Below are 15,071 nucleotides of genomic sequence, written 5' to 3'. Positions count from 1 at the left end.
ATAATTAGCTTTTTCCAGACTTGTACTGAGAACAAGAATTTTCCTCTTCTGCTGCTTTAAACAGCAGCGGCACAGGCCTGTGAGCTCAGTAATGGCTTTCTACCCTCCATCTCACACAAATATTTCTGATGTTTTCTGTTTTTACACTGATCCAGCCAGTTCTATTTTTTTTTTCCCCTTGTTGATGTGGCTGTTTAAGAAATGTTCCCCATCTTTTGTATTCCTGACAAAAAAAAAAAAAGAAAAAAGGAGGATTTTTGCAGCAAGTCTCATCCTCTCCTACATGTAGATTAGATTCTTGTTCAGATTTGATGGTAGCACCTCGCTTTCCAGCAAATCTCTGCTAGAGCAGCTGTGCTCTCAGGTCCAGCCCTTGCCAGCCCCTATCCCTGCGGTTCAGGGAATCCAGGATGAGTTCTGTGAAGTTTACGGTTGAACTTGATGATCTTAAAGGTCTTTTCCAACCAAAATGATTCTGTGATTCTAAGTTTCCAAACTTGTTGAAGGAGCAAGAGGAAGCGGAGATCTCTCAAGCCCGGTTCTCATTAGGCTTTGACAATCCCACGTCACGCTTGCGGTATTGAAAAATAATCAGCGTGTTATTTCCATAGTCTCTAAATCACCACTGGCAGGAAAAAAACCCCAACAAACCAACTAACCCAGCTCAGTTTCTCTGTAAAAGTGGAGTGTGAGGTGTTTGGGGCAGGGGCACAGCAATTTTTGCCTGAAACAGCCAGGAGGAGGATCCAAGTCTGAGGACCGATGCAATGCTGTGTCCGGGAGGCTGCTCCCTAATGCTCAGCGTGTTGAAATCCCCTTCCCCCTGCGGCTGCGCTGCTGCTCAGCTGGCTTTGCCCGGGGATGCTGCAAGTATGTAGGTCAGAGCTCTTCTGGGTCTGATAAGTGTTAAATCAAGCTTGTGCTGATCTCGGTTGCTCCAATCTTTTCAGGTATTTGCCTTAGCGTTCAGCTTCCCCCTTCCTCCTCTGGGTTCTCAGTGGTAAAAGACCCTTAATTGTAATTTATCTGTGCCTGATCCATGGTGTAATTATCTTTATGGCTCAGGGTGGCAATGCTTAGGTTTAGGATTATTTGCATTGCAGTGATTACCTATGTGTGTAACAATTGAAATCGGGACATGCATTTTTTGAAAAATCTCCTTCTTTGCCTTGCAGCTTTAGCGAAGGACGGGTCTTTTGTGTTATTAATACTGACTCACTCGCAGGACTTTGGCTATCAACGCCGCAGCAGCTGCTTTTACGCGACAGATAACAGAAAGCATCTGGACTAGCTGGGGAGGTTCATTGTACGATATGTAGGGCACAGGGGGAGGTGGCCGTCGTGCGATTACAGAGTATCTGTGACAGCCATCTGCCACTTCTTTGGGGTGTGGGGTGGTTATGTTGTTTTGACTTTCTCAGACTTCTAATTCCACAGCTAAATTCATAGTCCACTGCGTACTTAATTTTCTCCTTTAGAAAGCTGGAGAGAACTGTAACCAGTATAAAACTCATTGATAGTATCGCTTTGAATTAAATTCATACACAGATCATAATTAAGCATGGAACTTAGCTTTCTGCCTGTTCCTAGATTTTATAAGATTTGTCTTGTGTAGGAAGCAAAGCCCCACTGTGCTGAGCCTGATTCGCAGTCTGAGACCTTGTGCTCGCTGATCATGAGCCACATCAGAAACCTTGGGCTTTGGCAACATCGGGAAAGGGGATTTAGGATTTCCAGATATGTTTTCCACAGATCACCTTCTGTCATTATCTGATCCTCAAAATGAAGGAGTTTTAATATAAATTAAAAAAAAAAGGAAAACAAAGGCAGTGTTGTATCTATTTTTTTTTTTAGTGCAGTGAATGTGGTTCTCGGCATTGGAGTGATTGAGGAGGGAAGAGGTAAATTTGAGGATGGTACACTCAAAAAGTCACACTAGGCATGTTTGGAGGCTTCACACATCTATATATGTGACATATATACATATGTTAAAAATATTAGGTCCTAATGATGGTGAACAAACAGCTTATCTGGTTACTAATACCAGGATCTTTGAGGAACCTCTGTAGCATCAAAGTCTGCTGTACAAGCATCACCTACATCTTCAGATGCTCACTCAGCTGTTACAAAGAGTTCCGCCAAAGAGCACATTATCGAAGCGAACGGTAGTTTGGGCTTGCAGGGACATTCCTCTAGACCACACTCTGAGTTTAGATCCATCTTCAAAGTCAGATCAGGCTGCTCAGAGTCATCTTCGAGTGTCCTGTAACTACCACGCTGCTCGGCATCCTAAAGCCCAGGAAACAAGATTCCCAGGTCAGGCAAGTCATCTCCAACAGCGCCTTGGAATTTACACAGAAACCTATTTAAGTGCTCTGACCCGAAGTAGAATAGTTCTAAGAGGTTCTTCCTGGCCGAGGATCTGTATTTGAGTCTTTCATTTCTCCGGAGTGTCAGCCCTAACTGACAGACTATGAGGAACACTATCAGTGCATGCTCAGTATAAACTAAACCTGCTCCTTGTTCTGTATTAAATGCTCGTAATGTTTGCCATCTCACTGGTTGCGTCACTCAGGTAGAAAACTAAGGAAAGAAAGAAGACTTCATGCTCCGTGGCTAGGCTGCTGCGCTGGGCTGTGGACTCTGAAATGAGCAAAGCAAGCTTCTGAACTGAGAATTTCTGAATCTCAGGAGAATTATTTGTATCAGAAGCTATTTTTTATTGGGTATGACTGTCATTTGTTCAGTAAGGTGTGTGGTGCACTGCCTGGGACTCTCTGGGACCCAAGGGAAAGGGGAAGCTGTGACTTACACTGTACTTGTGCTCTGCAGTGCAATGGTGTTGCAGGTACCAGTCTGCTTGCAGGTAGCCTGGCTATGCCTGCATTGAAGTGCTGTGAAAACATACTCGGGTTCTAAAAATATTTTAAATTAAGATTTGGAGTAAAGCAAATTGTCATAATTATGCGTTGTCACTGTATAAATATTTTAACTACTTAAAAGCCACTTTGGCATGGACAGCTGATGTGAAATTGTGCTCAACAGTGTAGCATGGACCGAGTCTTGTGTGTGACAGCAACCTCACGCTTACTTTGGTGGACTCGTACCCTGGTCTGCCTTCCTCACCGAGCAAAAACCTTCAGATTTCTCTTTTTCAGAAAACCTAACGCCTGTCGCTATCTAGCACATACTCTGGACCCCTCGGGAGGTGTTACCCGTGCTGGGGTACGCAGCTCAGGCAGGGCGTTGTGCTGACGCAGCACTGCTTGGGCTACGTGTCAGTGGCTCCTTGCGCAGCTGGTGTCTGGAGATGCGTTAATGGGCTCTGGCCATGGGCAGAGCTGTAGCTGCCTAAAATTTCTGGTGGGATCTGGGGTAGATGCTCAGTGATTGCTAGTTACATGTAAACCTGTGTTTAGTGCTGTGATCTGTCCTTAGCTGTATTGCCACTTGAAGAGAGCAAGCTGTTGGTTGTAACAAGTTGAAACGAGCCAGTTTTTCAGTGCAGTTTTTTAGTTAAAATGTTTTCTGCTGCCAGAGTATCCACCGAAGATTGCACTTCACTGCATTTACGTGTGAGATACTGCTCCAAACAGAAGTAACCTTACTCGACTCCCCGCTCTAAGTTCCCCTCGCGGGGGTTTCGTCACCCCCCGGGCCTTGGGCCTTCTCCCCGTGAAACACCCCAGGTGAGCGTTCTGTGCCCAGGTGAGCGTTCTGTGCCCAGCCTGGGTCACTCCCAATTACCGTTCACAAGCACACACCATGACAGCCGTGCCTGCTGGCCGGTTGTTTCCCAAGGAGGGCCCTGGGCCGGCCTCCAGATACCACAGGCCGCCCGCCGCACCTGCCCCCTTCGCCGTCACGGGTGGTTCCCACAGGGCCGCCGCGCTGCCCCTCACGGCCGGGCCGCCCCCCCCCCGGCCGCAGCTCCGGACCCGGCCCGAGGCCTCGGCGGCCCCTCAGGGCGCGGGGGAGGGGCGCCGCAGCCGTTGGCCCGCGCGAGGCGCCCCCGCCCATTGTGCAGCTCCTGGCGCGGTCACGCCGCTGCCTGAAAGACCCGAAGGCAGTTGCTTCGTCCCACAACCTCGTTTCTGCTCCGCTTCCCCCCTTCCCACCCCGCGGAGAGCGGCGCGGTCCCGTTTTTTCACAGTCAGCCCCGCTCGGCGATGTTTGGGAGCCAGGGCGGAGTGTTTTGTTCAGGCGTTCGTGGTGGGCAGCCCGGCGGTTGCGAGACAGCGAGAAGGGGTCCTTCCCCCCTCCCCCCGCACCCCTCCCCCGCCATATAAAGTCGCCGCCGCAGTTGGGCCCTGAGCGCTGCCGCTGCTGCCAGGTCCAGTCACCGCGGAGCCGGACGCCGCCGCCTCACGGTGAGGCCTGTGAGCTCTAGGGGGGCCGCCTGGTGCTGGTGGGGCGGGGATAGGTGCTCGAGGTGGCGGCGGGGGCCGGGCTGGGCCGCGGGGCTCGCTCGCTGGGGGAAGTTGGCCCGGCCTGGCGCGGGCGGCGGAGCTCCCAGGTGGTGGTCCGGGAGGGCCGCTGAGGGGATGAGCTGAGGTGCGAGCCCCGCCTGGGCAGTGCGGGGCTCAAACGCCCATGGGCGCCCTTTGGGGGGGTGGCTGGGGGGTGCTGTGTGGGGAGGCGCCGTTTGTGGGGTCTGGTAAATAAAGCTGAGGCGCTCCCCGCCCCCCCCCCGCCCCGGGCCGCATAACACCCACAGAGCCTGCCCCTCCCCCGTGCGGCTATCGGGCTGCTCCAGGGCCCCCCGAGTGTCTCTTGGTAGCGAGGGGAGCTCCGGAGCGGCAGCGCGGGCAGAGCGGTTCAGGTGTGGCTTGGTTAAAGAAATGCAGCGTTCCACCCAGTGACACGGAGAGGTGGAGGGGGAAGGAGCGGGTATCCGTCCGGAATAGCTTTGGGAGGCACGGAGTTGCCTAGTAGCGCTGTTTTAGATGGCTGAGCTCTGCATTTCAGGCTTGTACATGTAAATTACCGTTGTAATTCAGGTTTGTCTTTTGACTGGCTCCCAACCTGTTTTGCTGTAGTCGAATAGAGCCTGGTCTGCTTAGTCACCCGGATTGTGTTGCTCTCCAAGGCATGTCTGTTTCTAGAGCTGTATTGCAGTTTGCTAAAAATGACTTTTTTTTTCTTACAGGAGACTGTGCTCTGTGGTATAAAAATAATGAAATTTGAATGAAATCCTGATCTGTTATCAGTGATGAGGCAGTAGTTTAACTTCATTCTACCTGATTCAGACTCTTAACAATAACCTAAAAGTATTAATAAAAGTGGCTTTGGGTGATGCAAGGGTCTCGATGCAAATATCCTTGCAGGGCTGTAATTGTTAAGGCAGCATCTCTGTCTTGCTGGCTCCATTGTGCAGCATTATGTAATCTTAGACACAAGCACAGGAAGGCTGGCATCTGAAGCTGGGTTTGTTCTTGAGCGCTCTCAATCACTGCAAGAACAGATGCATTAAACCTAAAATGTATGCTTAGATCATTTTTTTAGAGCATCATTCAAACTACCAACTCAGAGCTATGTTTGAATCCGAATTTTATTTTTGTGGATGTGAATATATCTATCTGTGTCTCTGGAACAATCATGAGACTATCCCTCCAGAACACCCATCTTAATTAGAAGTAGCGCTGTCATGTAGGGTTACATGACTGTGTAAACATTAACTAGCTACTCGCTCTGCCAAATGGAAATTAAAGCAATGAGGACTTCAAGCTGGTGTGAGCTGCTTAATAACATGCTTTGGCTGGCCTCCATTGGACTGGGTCTGTTGCAGCACTGTCAGGCTCAGCCATACTGATGAGCTACGGGAGGTGTTCAGAAAGGGGTAATGTCAGTTTGCTGAAAGTGGTCCAGCTAATTCATTTTTGGTAGTTCAAATACTCCTGTAAGGAACTAGAGTGCATAGCTCTTAGGTTTGATGGGGGGAGAACTTTTGAAAATTCATTTAAATTAATTTGAAATTCTTTGTTTCTAGAGCTTCTCTTTACAGTGCTGTATTTACAAATACATGCTTTAGAGATCTGTAAGCAGGTAACTTGGAAAAAAAAGGAAACTGTTGCAATGGTCTGCTGCTAACAAATGTTTTGAGGGGTAAAGTAACTTATTGTAACACCCCCTACTAGTTTGTTGAACTGATTTATAGAACTTATGTGGCCAGGCAGTTATGTTTATCGTGTCCTTCAAGTCAGTTGATTCAAGTGCAGTGATACCCAAACAGACTTTATGTGTAGTTTCAGGCAGAAGTTGTAATCTACTAGCTGCTGTATCAAGGGCATTACTTCAGATATTTAACAATTCAAATCCAGGAGAGATACATTCTTACAAAGTTTGATTATTTTTCTGTTAGTGACGTCGTTGAAGTCTGCTGTGCTTCTATTTATTGTAGGTCATATTACAGTTTGTTTAAAAAATTGTGTTAAAATGCATAATCATCTTAGTCTTTCCTAATGCTAACAAAGTGGTGATCTAACTTCCTACTTTGTAAGAGTAGTATTGAGTGCTGAAAGCCTTCCTCCTAGCAGTATATTGCTTTCTAATCTCTTCAGAAAACCAAACTCTTTTCTGAAGGAAAGCCTTTGATCCTGTGTAACCTGGTCTTACTTTGGAGCAGGGGAGGCTGGAGTAGACTCTGTCTAGAGGGGTTCCTTCCAACATCAGTTTTGTGATTCTGTTCCAGAGGCTATCATCTGAAAGCTGCTTTTGAGATCTGACTTCATTTGAGTAGTGAAAGTGAGTAGCAGTTGTTTGGATTTGAAGACAAGTTGTATTTTGGAAGTGTTGAAAAAGTTAATTCAAGAGAAGGATAGCTCCAGTGTTGCACTGTAACAAAAAACCAAAACAAGTACCCACAGAAAAACCCCAACCCAAAACATTATTGACTAATACATGTTGTGTATTTCATGCTTTCAAGTTAAGGAGAAAGTTCTCTTAAACTGGTGTTAGGCTTCTATCAATCCTTGTTTCTTAAGCATGAGGATTAATGAATTTAGGCCTGTTGATTCAAGTGGTGAATAATCTGAGAGTGCTTTAAGTGGCACCTGGCTATCTGCTGTTGGTAAGGGGCGATATAAATAGTAAAGGTAATGTACATCTTTGAGTCAGCTAAACTTGTGACATCTGCTGAATATTGTGTGGAAATAACTGTCCTTCTCTTGTAGATGCCTTCAATTAAACTGCAGAGTTCAGATGGAGAAATCTTTGAAGTTGATGTTGAAATTGCAAAACAGTCTGTAACTATAAAGACTATGCTGGAAGGTAAGAGTGTGAAGCCTTGAGGATAACTAGGTTGTGCAGAGATAGCAGTGTATTCAGGGAAGGGTCTTGAACAGGAGTTGTGACCAAAGGAGACAAACTGGTACTGTGCTGAAAAAGGATGCCCAGGCCTATGAAGCAGCTTGCTGTCTTATGTCAGAGCGGCTGGAACAATTGCTGTTGTAGCTGCAGCTATGTTTTGGGTGGATGTGCTCTCACAAAAAGCTTAAATTTCAGTCCTCTTGTTAAGAGCACTTACAGGGAGGCCAGTAAAATATAAGCACCCTACAGCCTACTTCAGTTTTGTAAAAGTTAAGCCAACAGAACAGGTAATAATATTAAAAACTAAGTTTATTTGCTCATACAAACTAGTCTTATAATGTAGACATCTTTTAAATAGTGAGAGATCATAAGCCAATGCAATGAAGAAAGAGCTAAAGTGAAACCTATACTGTGAGCTTATGGATGCAGTTAAATTATTTGGGATAAATACTTAGTGCTGATCTCCTGCTGACATAAATTTGAAACAAAAGGACTCGTGGCGGGGGAGGGGAAATCTGCCAGATGGCTAGGATACAGAGCAAACTGTGTCTAATCCCTCTAGTGCAAATCCTCATTGTTTACTGGTGGTTTTTTCCAGTTTTTGGGTGTATTCATGAATTAGGGAAAAAATCTTTCTGTAGATATAGTTAAAATTATGTTCTTTGGTATAAATCTTTGGTTATGATACCTTACACATAACAGCAATAAAATAAGATTTAAATACTGCAAGCATTGAAAAGTTTCATTCTCTTAATAAGATGCGGTTGAACATGACTAGGAATGTAAGTAGGAAACATGGCAATCAGTTGGAATACGTTAGGGAGAACAATTCTTCTCAGTTTTCTCATGCAGAAGCTGTGTCACTGCTGGTGTTTAGTGACACTCAGGTGTTGATGAAAGGGAAGTTACATGTGGTAAGTGTTGTAAGTTAGGCACCATAACCTAGCTTCTTACTAATCTGGGTGAGAACCAGTCTCCTAGTACAGACTAAATGCATGTGCAGTACAGCTGGTTAAGCATCAGTTAATAATGTGTTGGGTGCTGCAGGTGGAAGGGAAGAGCTGAAAGGTGGGGTTGTGTTGAGCATTGTGAGACCACCAGTCAAGTATCAATTTTCTAATAACAGATGAAACTGCTGCTTTGGATGTGGTGGGGGCAAGTTGAGAAGAGTTGACTAAACTTGAGATTATTTCCCTGTACCAACAATTTTGGATTGGTCACTTCTTACACTAGTATCTGCCTCCATGTTCAAAGTATGCATTTAAAGTTTCTGTTAATTGGTGATGTTTGCAGTACCCTTTATTGTCAGTATTTTAGTTTCTGAATCTATGAAGTTAGTTATTCCAAACAAAAAGTAGTACTAATTAATATCTTACTAATAACAGTAGTTGACTTAACTAAATACAGAAGTACATCCTATTTTAATTGAGCACAACTTTGATCAGTGATGATGGTGTGACAGTCATCTGTGGTGATGTAGAATTGGCTCATCTGTGTGTATAATGACTGAAGGTCTGTGTAGCTACTCAATTGCGTAACTAATTACAAGATGTTAATATTTGGCAGCTAGAGTGTCATACAACTGTTAGCACCTGTGTAACAAATGCATATTCTCTAATCAGAGATGGCTAATGTGGTATTGTTCTTTAATTATGTTTTTCTCTCAATTTTTACTTTGATTCCTTAATTGTATCAAGGGGACAAAGTGGCAAACTTTATCCAGATCTGTCTTGAGCATGCTGACAAGCTTTTAAAATATGGAATATCAGAAGTGTGCTTTATAAATGGTTTTTTGATTGAAGGATTTGTTCTGCTGTCTTAGCATGCAAACTTCTTCAGCAGGTAAGAATCAGTACAAGAGGTTCAGAGGCCAGAAAACTGGTGTATCTATGGCAACAGTATTTACTGCTCCTATAGAGGACAAAACACTGTCTCTACTTACTGCAGTAGATCTGTGTTCTTAATTATAAATTGAATGGGAGATTTCAGTTGGAATGCTTTGGTTTAACTTGTGGATTGAACTCTTGAAAGTGGTAAAAATGCATAAATATTTATTGTCTGATTCTTCAACATATCCTATTCCCAGAACACTGAACTAGCAAGTTGTGCTCCAATGAGTGACTGCTTAACTGCTGGTTTGTTGATGCTCTTGTTTGAGGAGGCAGCCTGATTAGCAGCTTAGCCTAAACTTGGTATAACCTAGTCTGTACAATACAGCCATGGCTACACAAAGCCTCACTGAACCTTTCTAAAAGCTGCTGACTTCACCAGTTGGAGATCCTTTGCTACCAATCCATTCAGCTTCAGTGTTGTTAAAATAGTGGAGAATTGGTGAAGCAACCCAGTTCAGAGAAGAGTAAATGGTTTTGCTTGCCAATTGCTTAGTCATCTTTCCATTTTTAGATTTGGGAATGGATGATGAAGGTGATGATGACCCAGTCCCTCTTCCAAATGTTAATGCAGCTATCTTAAAAAAGGTAAGATGCTGAAAGTGGTAGTGTTGTGTGGCAGTAATGACATGTGAACTTCATGTTGGAGTTAAGGATTGCGAACTATTACATTAAAAATACTTTTCATGTGCTAGCTACAAGCTTAACCAATTTGATGTACATGAACGCAGGCATCTAGGGTGTCTGAGAACTGGGGTGAGGCAGCTAACGGCAGCAGACCCACAGAGGTGACCTTCTAGAACAGCAGTTGGAGGCCCGATAGGCTTCCTAAGGTATTGAAGTGGTGGACATCTGTGCACACTTGCATTTCATGGTATTAAAGCACTGATTTTAATTGGATTCTGTGAACTGAGGTGGCTGTTTTAGATCTGAATGCTAGGAGAAAGGATTAAGGGCCAGGCAGTGGTGAGAGTAACTGGTGGTAGCCACACCTGTGTGGCAGTTACAGGACTTAAGAGACACTATGTGCTCAGTGGTGTTAAATTCAGTAATAGGCCATGATTATTGTTGGGTCAGATAAGAGACGTGAAAAAGTATGTTATTTTCTCAGATGTTTTTTGCTCTGAAGTAGAAAGTGTTGTGCCAAAATAAGCAATGGACTGTTTTGGGGTAAATACATGGTTAGGAATTATTTCCTATTGAGCATGCACATAAATATCTTCAAACTCGTGAAGTCTCTTGGGTTGGCAAAACAGAATAGGAGTTTACTTGCAGTAGATCCATGCTCCTTTTAATTGTCTGGGTGATGAGACCAGCAAAACTGAAAACACTGGCTTGGGAATGGGCAAACTTTTGCCAGGTAGACTTTGTACTGTGGTGAACGTGTCCTGCTGGCAGTTATTACTACTACTACTACACTCCTCCCCCATGTAGTATTCTGCTTAATAAGAATTAGGTTTTCTGCAAACAGATTAAATGCCACAAAATGAGGTTTAGGTTTCCTTTGTATGGTCTTAAGTGTGGTAGCACAGGGTTTAACTTCATAACACCAGCAGCTGGCTTCTAAGATAGTAAGTAATTAACTAGCTACTGTCTGAGATGGGATTCTTGAAGACTCTACTTCAGGATTGGGGATCAGTTCTAAGATGAAAATATTGGGTAATGGAGGATCTTCATACAGGATTCTAATATTAATCTAGGGGAAAAGGTACACTTCTAAAATGAAGTTAATTTATAGTTGGGGCCTAATGGGAGAGTCATTTGGATAAAACTTTAATATCAAACCCATAATTAGGTGATTCAGTGGTGCACCCATCACAAGGATGATCCACCTCCTCCTGAGGATGATGAGAACAAAGAAAAAAGAACAGATGACATCCCTGTGTGGGATCAAGAGTTTCTGAAAGTAGACCAAGGAACGCTTTTTGAACTTATCCTGGTAAGTATGTTCAAGAAATGTAAGGCTATACTTGTGAAGTGTGCTCTGTTAGTGCACTTTATTGGTAAAGGCTTTATGCTGCTTGAGTAACTTCTTCATTGGGTGGATGTCGGGGGTGGGCAAGTAGTTCTGGCAACTGCTGGCTGAAATTGTTGATAGAATGCTTGTTAACCTAATGCTAGGTATTAATCTATATTTGTTCATTTATCATTTAATATGCTTTTCTGAATACAGGACCCTACAGCTGTCTTTATGCCTGTGGCTCTTGAGGCTTAGTTGAGGGTTTATTACTAGAAAGGGAGTTCTGGAGATCTGCCTACAAATGAAAATCTAGCTTTCACTTAAAATTTGTATCTTGTGTGGTACTGAGACAACATCACTTGTCTTAGCTAGTTAACAGCATGTCAACATTGAAGATCTCAAATGTTTGCAGGCTTCTGAAAGGCCTTTGTAAAAGGCAGAGCAGGAGGATGTATCTTTCCTGGTACAAATGACTTCCTTCTGTTGGGCAAGCAAGTTTTAGGTCCTGTTATTTCAAGGTTCTAGCTAGAAGCTTCTCAAAGTGGAGATGACCTGTTTGCAGTTACAATTTCAGTGTAAGCACAACTTTGGTAGCACATCTCTGGAGGCAGAGTACTGATACGGAGGTTTTAAATTTGGAAACTCTCTACAGGCTGCAAATTACTTGGACATCAAAGGTTTGCTTGATGTCACATGCAAGACAGTTGCAAACATGATCAAGGGAAAAACTCCAGAAGAAATTCGCAAGACATTCAATATTAAGAATGACTTCACTGAGGAGGAAGAAGCACAGGTACTTGATTGAGTTTAATTATAATTTAGCTGGTTTTGTGCTGAGTTATTATGTGGCACTTCATAATGTAATGTGTGATGCAACGGATTTGTTAACAATAAATGTAAACTAATGCATCAGCTCCTCAAAATTGGGTTGCTATTGATGGAGACCTTTCAGTGCCTACAGTACTGCAAAGGTCAAAACACATCCTATTGACTTCCTAGCTCAAATGTGTGTCTAAGAAAACACGTAGGATTGTGTGTGGCAGCCTTAGTTTGCTGTTTTGGAGCTGTAGTACAAATGGTGAAGATGCATTGTTGACTGTGGCTAGAAAGGTAAGATGTTTGGATTCTTATCTTTATGTAATGAACTCATCAGTCTTAGAACAGCAAACCAGTTGCAAAATGGCAGAGTTAAGAAAGATCAGACCAAGATGCCCTGTCTAAATATAAAGGCAGTGAATTGTACACTTAGATTTGTCTTCAGTGCTGTGTCATGAAATGAGCAATTTAGTCTTAAGCTAGTCCATGTGCTTTACTTGGCAGAAAAAAATCAGTTTTGATCAAATCTAGGCATGAGAAATAAATTTCTTGGTTTATATTGATAAACAGGTCAGTTTGGAAGACTGACTTACTAATTACAAACCCTGCATGAAAAATTAAAGTTTATGCTTCCAAGTTCATGCCTTCCTGCAATAAGTAGTCCTGAATGCTTATGGGAATTTACAGCGAACTTGTCAAAGTTCACTGCAACATATTAATAGCTAAAATGTTCTTTTTAGGTACGTAAAGAGAACCAGTGGTGTGAAGAGAAGTGAAGTATTGTGCCTGACACTCGAACACTGTAAGGATTGTTCCAAATACTAGTTGCACTGCTCTGTTCATAATTGTTAATATTAGACAAATGCAGCAGCAAATGAAGTTGTGTTAGCAGGATATTGTTCCCTTTGCATGTGTAGTGGTTTTTTTGAGTACAAATTTAAATCTTCTGAGTTTTTACTAGTATAATTGGATGTCTCTTTACTCTGCAATGAATAAAACTGAACTAAGTGTGGATTCTGTATGGAAAGTAGCACTTAAGGTTGTCATTTTCATTACACTTTTAAACTGTTCAAGTCCAGTTACAGTGCTAAAGATTGACTCCATTGTAAATAAAACCACCTATGACTTCTTCCTCAAGAAGAACAAAATGCTTGTATTTACAGGGTATTGATAGCTTCAGAAAGAAAACCAAACTAGAATGTGTCTTGGGGAACTAGATAAAGTAAAAAATCCTGGATTTCTTACAAAAACATTGTGGGGAAAATTAGTGTTATTAAAGCTATATAACTTTCAAGATGGTTCTTGTCCTGCATTTAAAAAAAAGGAAAAAATATTTGACCACTTTCTTGTCCTGTTAGTCTTGCCTTATAGACTAGTGAAAGATGTGATCTAGAACTAAGCAAGCTCCTGACAGTTAAATTTGAATACTTCAACCATGTCTTGAAGACCTGCCTCTAGCTGGTAGCAGATGAAAAGTGTGTTGCTTTATGCACAGGATGGGTGTGTTTTTATATGTTACTGTTAAAAGTGGAATCCAGGTTTGACCAAAAAAGACTGACATTACCAAAGTTAATATTATTGACCTGTGCATGCCATTAGTGGCTGGTTTTTAGGCAATTTTAAAGAACCCTTGTGATGTAGCTCTTTAAAACATGGTTTCATGTGTCCATGGGAAATCTTAGGCCTCTGTGATACTTCAGCTTGTAGAGACTTAATTATTGCATACAATGCTAATGCAATATCAAGCTTAACTTCTTTGGACAAAGCCACTTGCAACTAGTTAAAGTAACTGGTTTTCTGATTTTTATTTTTTTTTTACAGTTCCCTTATAGGGAGTAGGGGATGGTTGTGTGGTAGGTCTTTGAGGTGTGCTCTTAGCTTGTATTGCATTCCATTCTCTGTATAAACTTTAGAGTAGAATAAACCTTAATAAACATACTTATCTCACTTTAAATATCAGTGTTTCACTTCTGAATTAATAAAGGGCTTTTAAACTTTTGTTTGCAAATGGTTCTAGTTATTTGAAACTAGACAATTTTACTGTCATTACTGAGTGTACAAATAATAGCACTGAGGCAGTGGTTAACTGAAATAAAACAGATGTAAAGATTTTAAGTGACTAATGCAAGCTACTAGTCGGACACAGTGGGCAACTTCTCAAATTAAGTTGGAAGTTAAATAGCAATTTTTGGATGGCTTACCAGCTTTTAGGTAATCTTTGATGTAACTGTTAATGAAAACATTTGTAACTTGCTCTAAGGCAGCATTCAGACCTGTGCTTTGGACACAGCTGCTGCTCACCTCTGCTTACTCATGAGGCTGCTAGGCCTGCCTTTGTGTTAGTGTGCATATTTTATGGATATATTATAGATACTATATTGTTAGGGGGCATAAAATATTCTAGTGCTAGACTTGGACATAAGCCTTTCCAGCACCCTGTACTGCAGACAATATACCTCAGTTTAAAAGTGCTACCAGAGAAACTTTTTTGTAGTTTCATATTCATCTCATCCTGGATTCTTAGAAGAAATAACTTTATCTGTGTGAAGTTAATGTTCCAGAACACACTAGTTTCATCCTTGGAGTGCTGTGTTGCTAACAGAAGGCCTATACTGTAATTGTGCTTGGTGGTAGAAGCCTGTATAAATTCCTGTAGGTGCTTCTCATCAGACTAGGATCTGTGTGTGTTAGCAGCCACTGCCTTGTGTGATGCCTCACTATGCTACAGGATGAGGAAGAGACAAAGACACGTTGTCCTCCTCGTTACCTGGTAACTTTACCACCCACCTGTGACCCTGTGGTAAGACTTGATTATTAGAACAGCTTGCCTAAAACATAACTCTGTAATGGTGGAGCTTCAGCTCAAGCTCCAGGGTTGTGCAGTTGGCTATTGATACTGATGTAAGTGTGGAGGTATGGCATAGCTGCATACAGAAGGAAGGGCTAGGCTGGGTGCTCAAAGCATTATATAGCTCTGACATTGTAACATTCTTAGTAGTTCTGGTAGTTAAGATTCTATATAACTTATTTTCTCTAACTGAAATTCCCCTGTAGTACTGCCTCAGATGTGTACTTTGAAATTCTTGAAAGGGGGAGAG

The 15,071-nt window shown here is 42.7% G+C and overlaps 1 protein-coding gene across 4 annotated transcripts; it reads left to right on the top strand.

Annotated features, from left to right (window-relative positions):
• Nucleotides 1-4,229: 4,229 nt before the first annotated feature.
• Nucleotides 4,230-13,981, top strand: SKP1 (S-phase kinase associated protein 1). Of its 4 annotated transcripts, XM_054841410.1 has the most exons (8): nucleotides 4,313-4,370; nucleotides 5,150-5,839; nucleotides 6,626-6,744; nucleotides 7,173-7,269; nucleotides 9,712-9,785; nucleotides 10,993-11,136; nucleotides 11,810-11,950; nucleotides 12,714-13,981. In XM_054841410.1, exons 4-8 carry the CDS (start codon nucleotides 7,173-7,175, stop codon nucleotides 12,747-12,749), a joined length of 492 nt encoding a protein of 163 aa, XP_054697385.1. In that variant the 5' UTR covers nucleotides 4,313-4,370; nucleotides 5,150-5,839; nucleotides 6,626-6,744; the 3' UTR covers nucleotides 12,750-13,981. The 4 variants fall into 4 exon arrangements, with proteins under 4 accessions (XP_054697382.1, XP_054697383.1, XP_054697384.1 ...); XM_054841408.1 differs by lacking the exon at nucleotides 5,150-5,839 and having other exon boundaries at nucleotides 4,308-4,370; nucleotides 6,692-6,744; XM_054841409.1 differs by lacking the exon at nucleotides 5,150-5,839 and having other exon boundaries at nucleotides 4,311-4,370.
• Nucleotides 13,982-15,071: the final 1,090 nt, after the last annotated feature.

The sequence above is a fragment of the Grus americana genome, chromosome 14 (assembly GCF_028858705.1).
Source record: "Grus americana isolate bGruAme1 chromosome 14, bGruAme1.mat, whole genome shotgun sequence".
NCBI classification, from domain to species: Eukaryota; Metazoa; Chordata; class Aves; order Gruiformes; family Gruidae; genus Grus; species Grus americana.
Note: the sequence above shows the minus strand (reverse complement) of the source record. Positions and strands in the feature narration are given on the sequence as shown.

Coding starts and splice junctions, on each gene's coding strand:
- SKP1 (XM_054841407.1), top strand. CDS start 7,173: ATGCCTTCAATTAAACTGCAGAGTTCAGATGGAGAAATCTTTGAAGTT. Junction 9,786..10,992: donor ATGCAGCTATCTTAAAAAAG/GTAAGATGCTGA, acceptor ACCCATAATTAG/GTGATTCAGTGGTGCACCCA. Junction 11,137..11,809: donor CGCTTTTTGAACTTATCCTG/GTAAGTATGTTC, acceptor AACTCTCTACAG/GCTGCAAATTACTTGGACAT.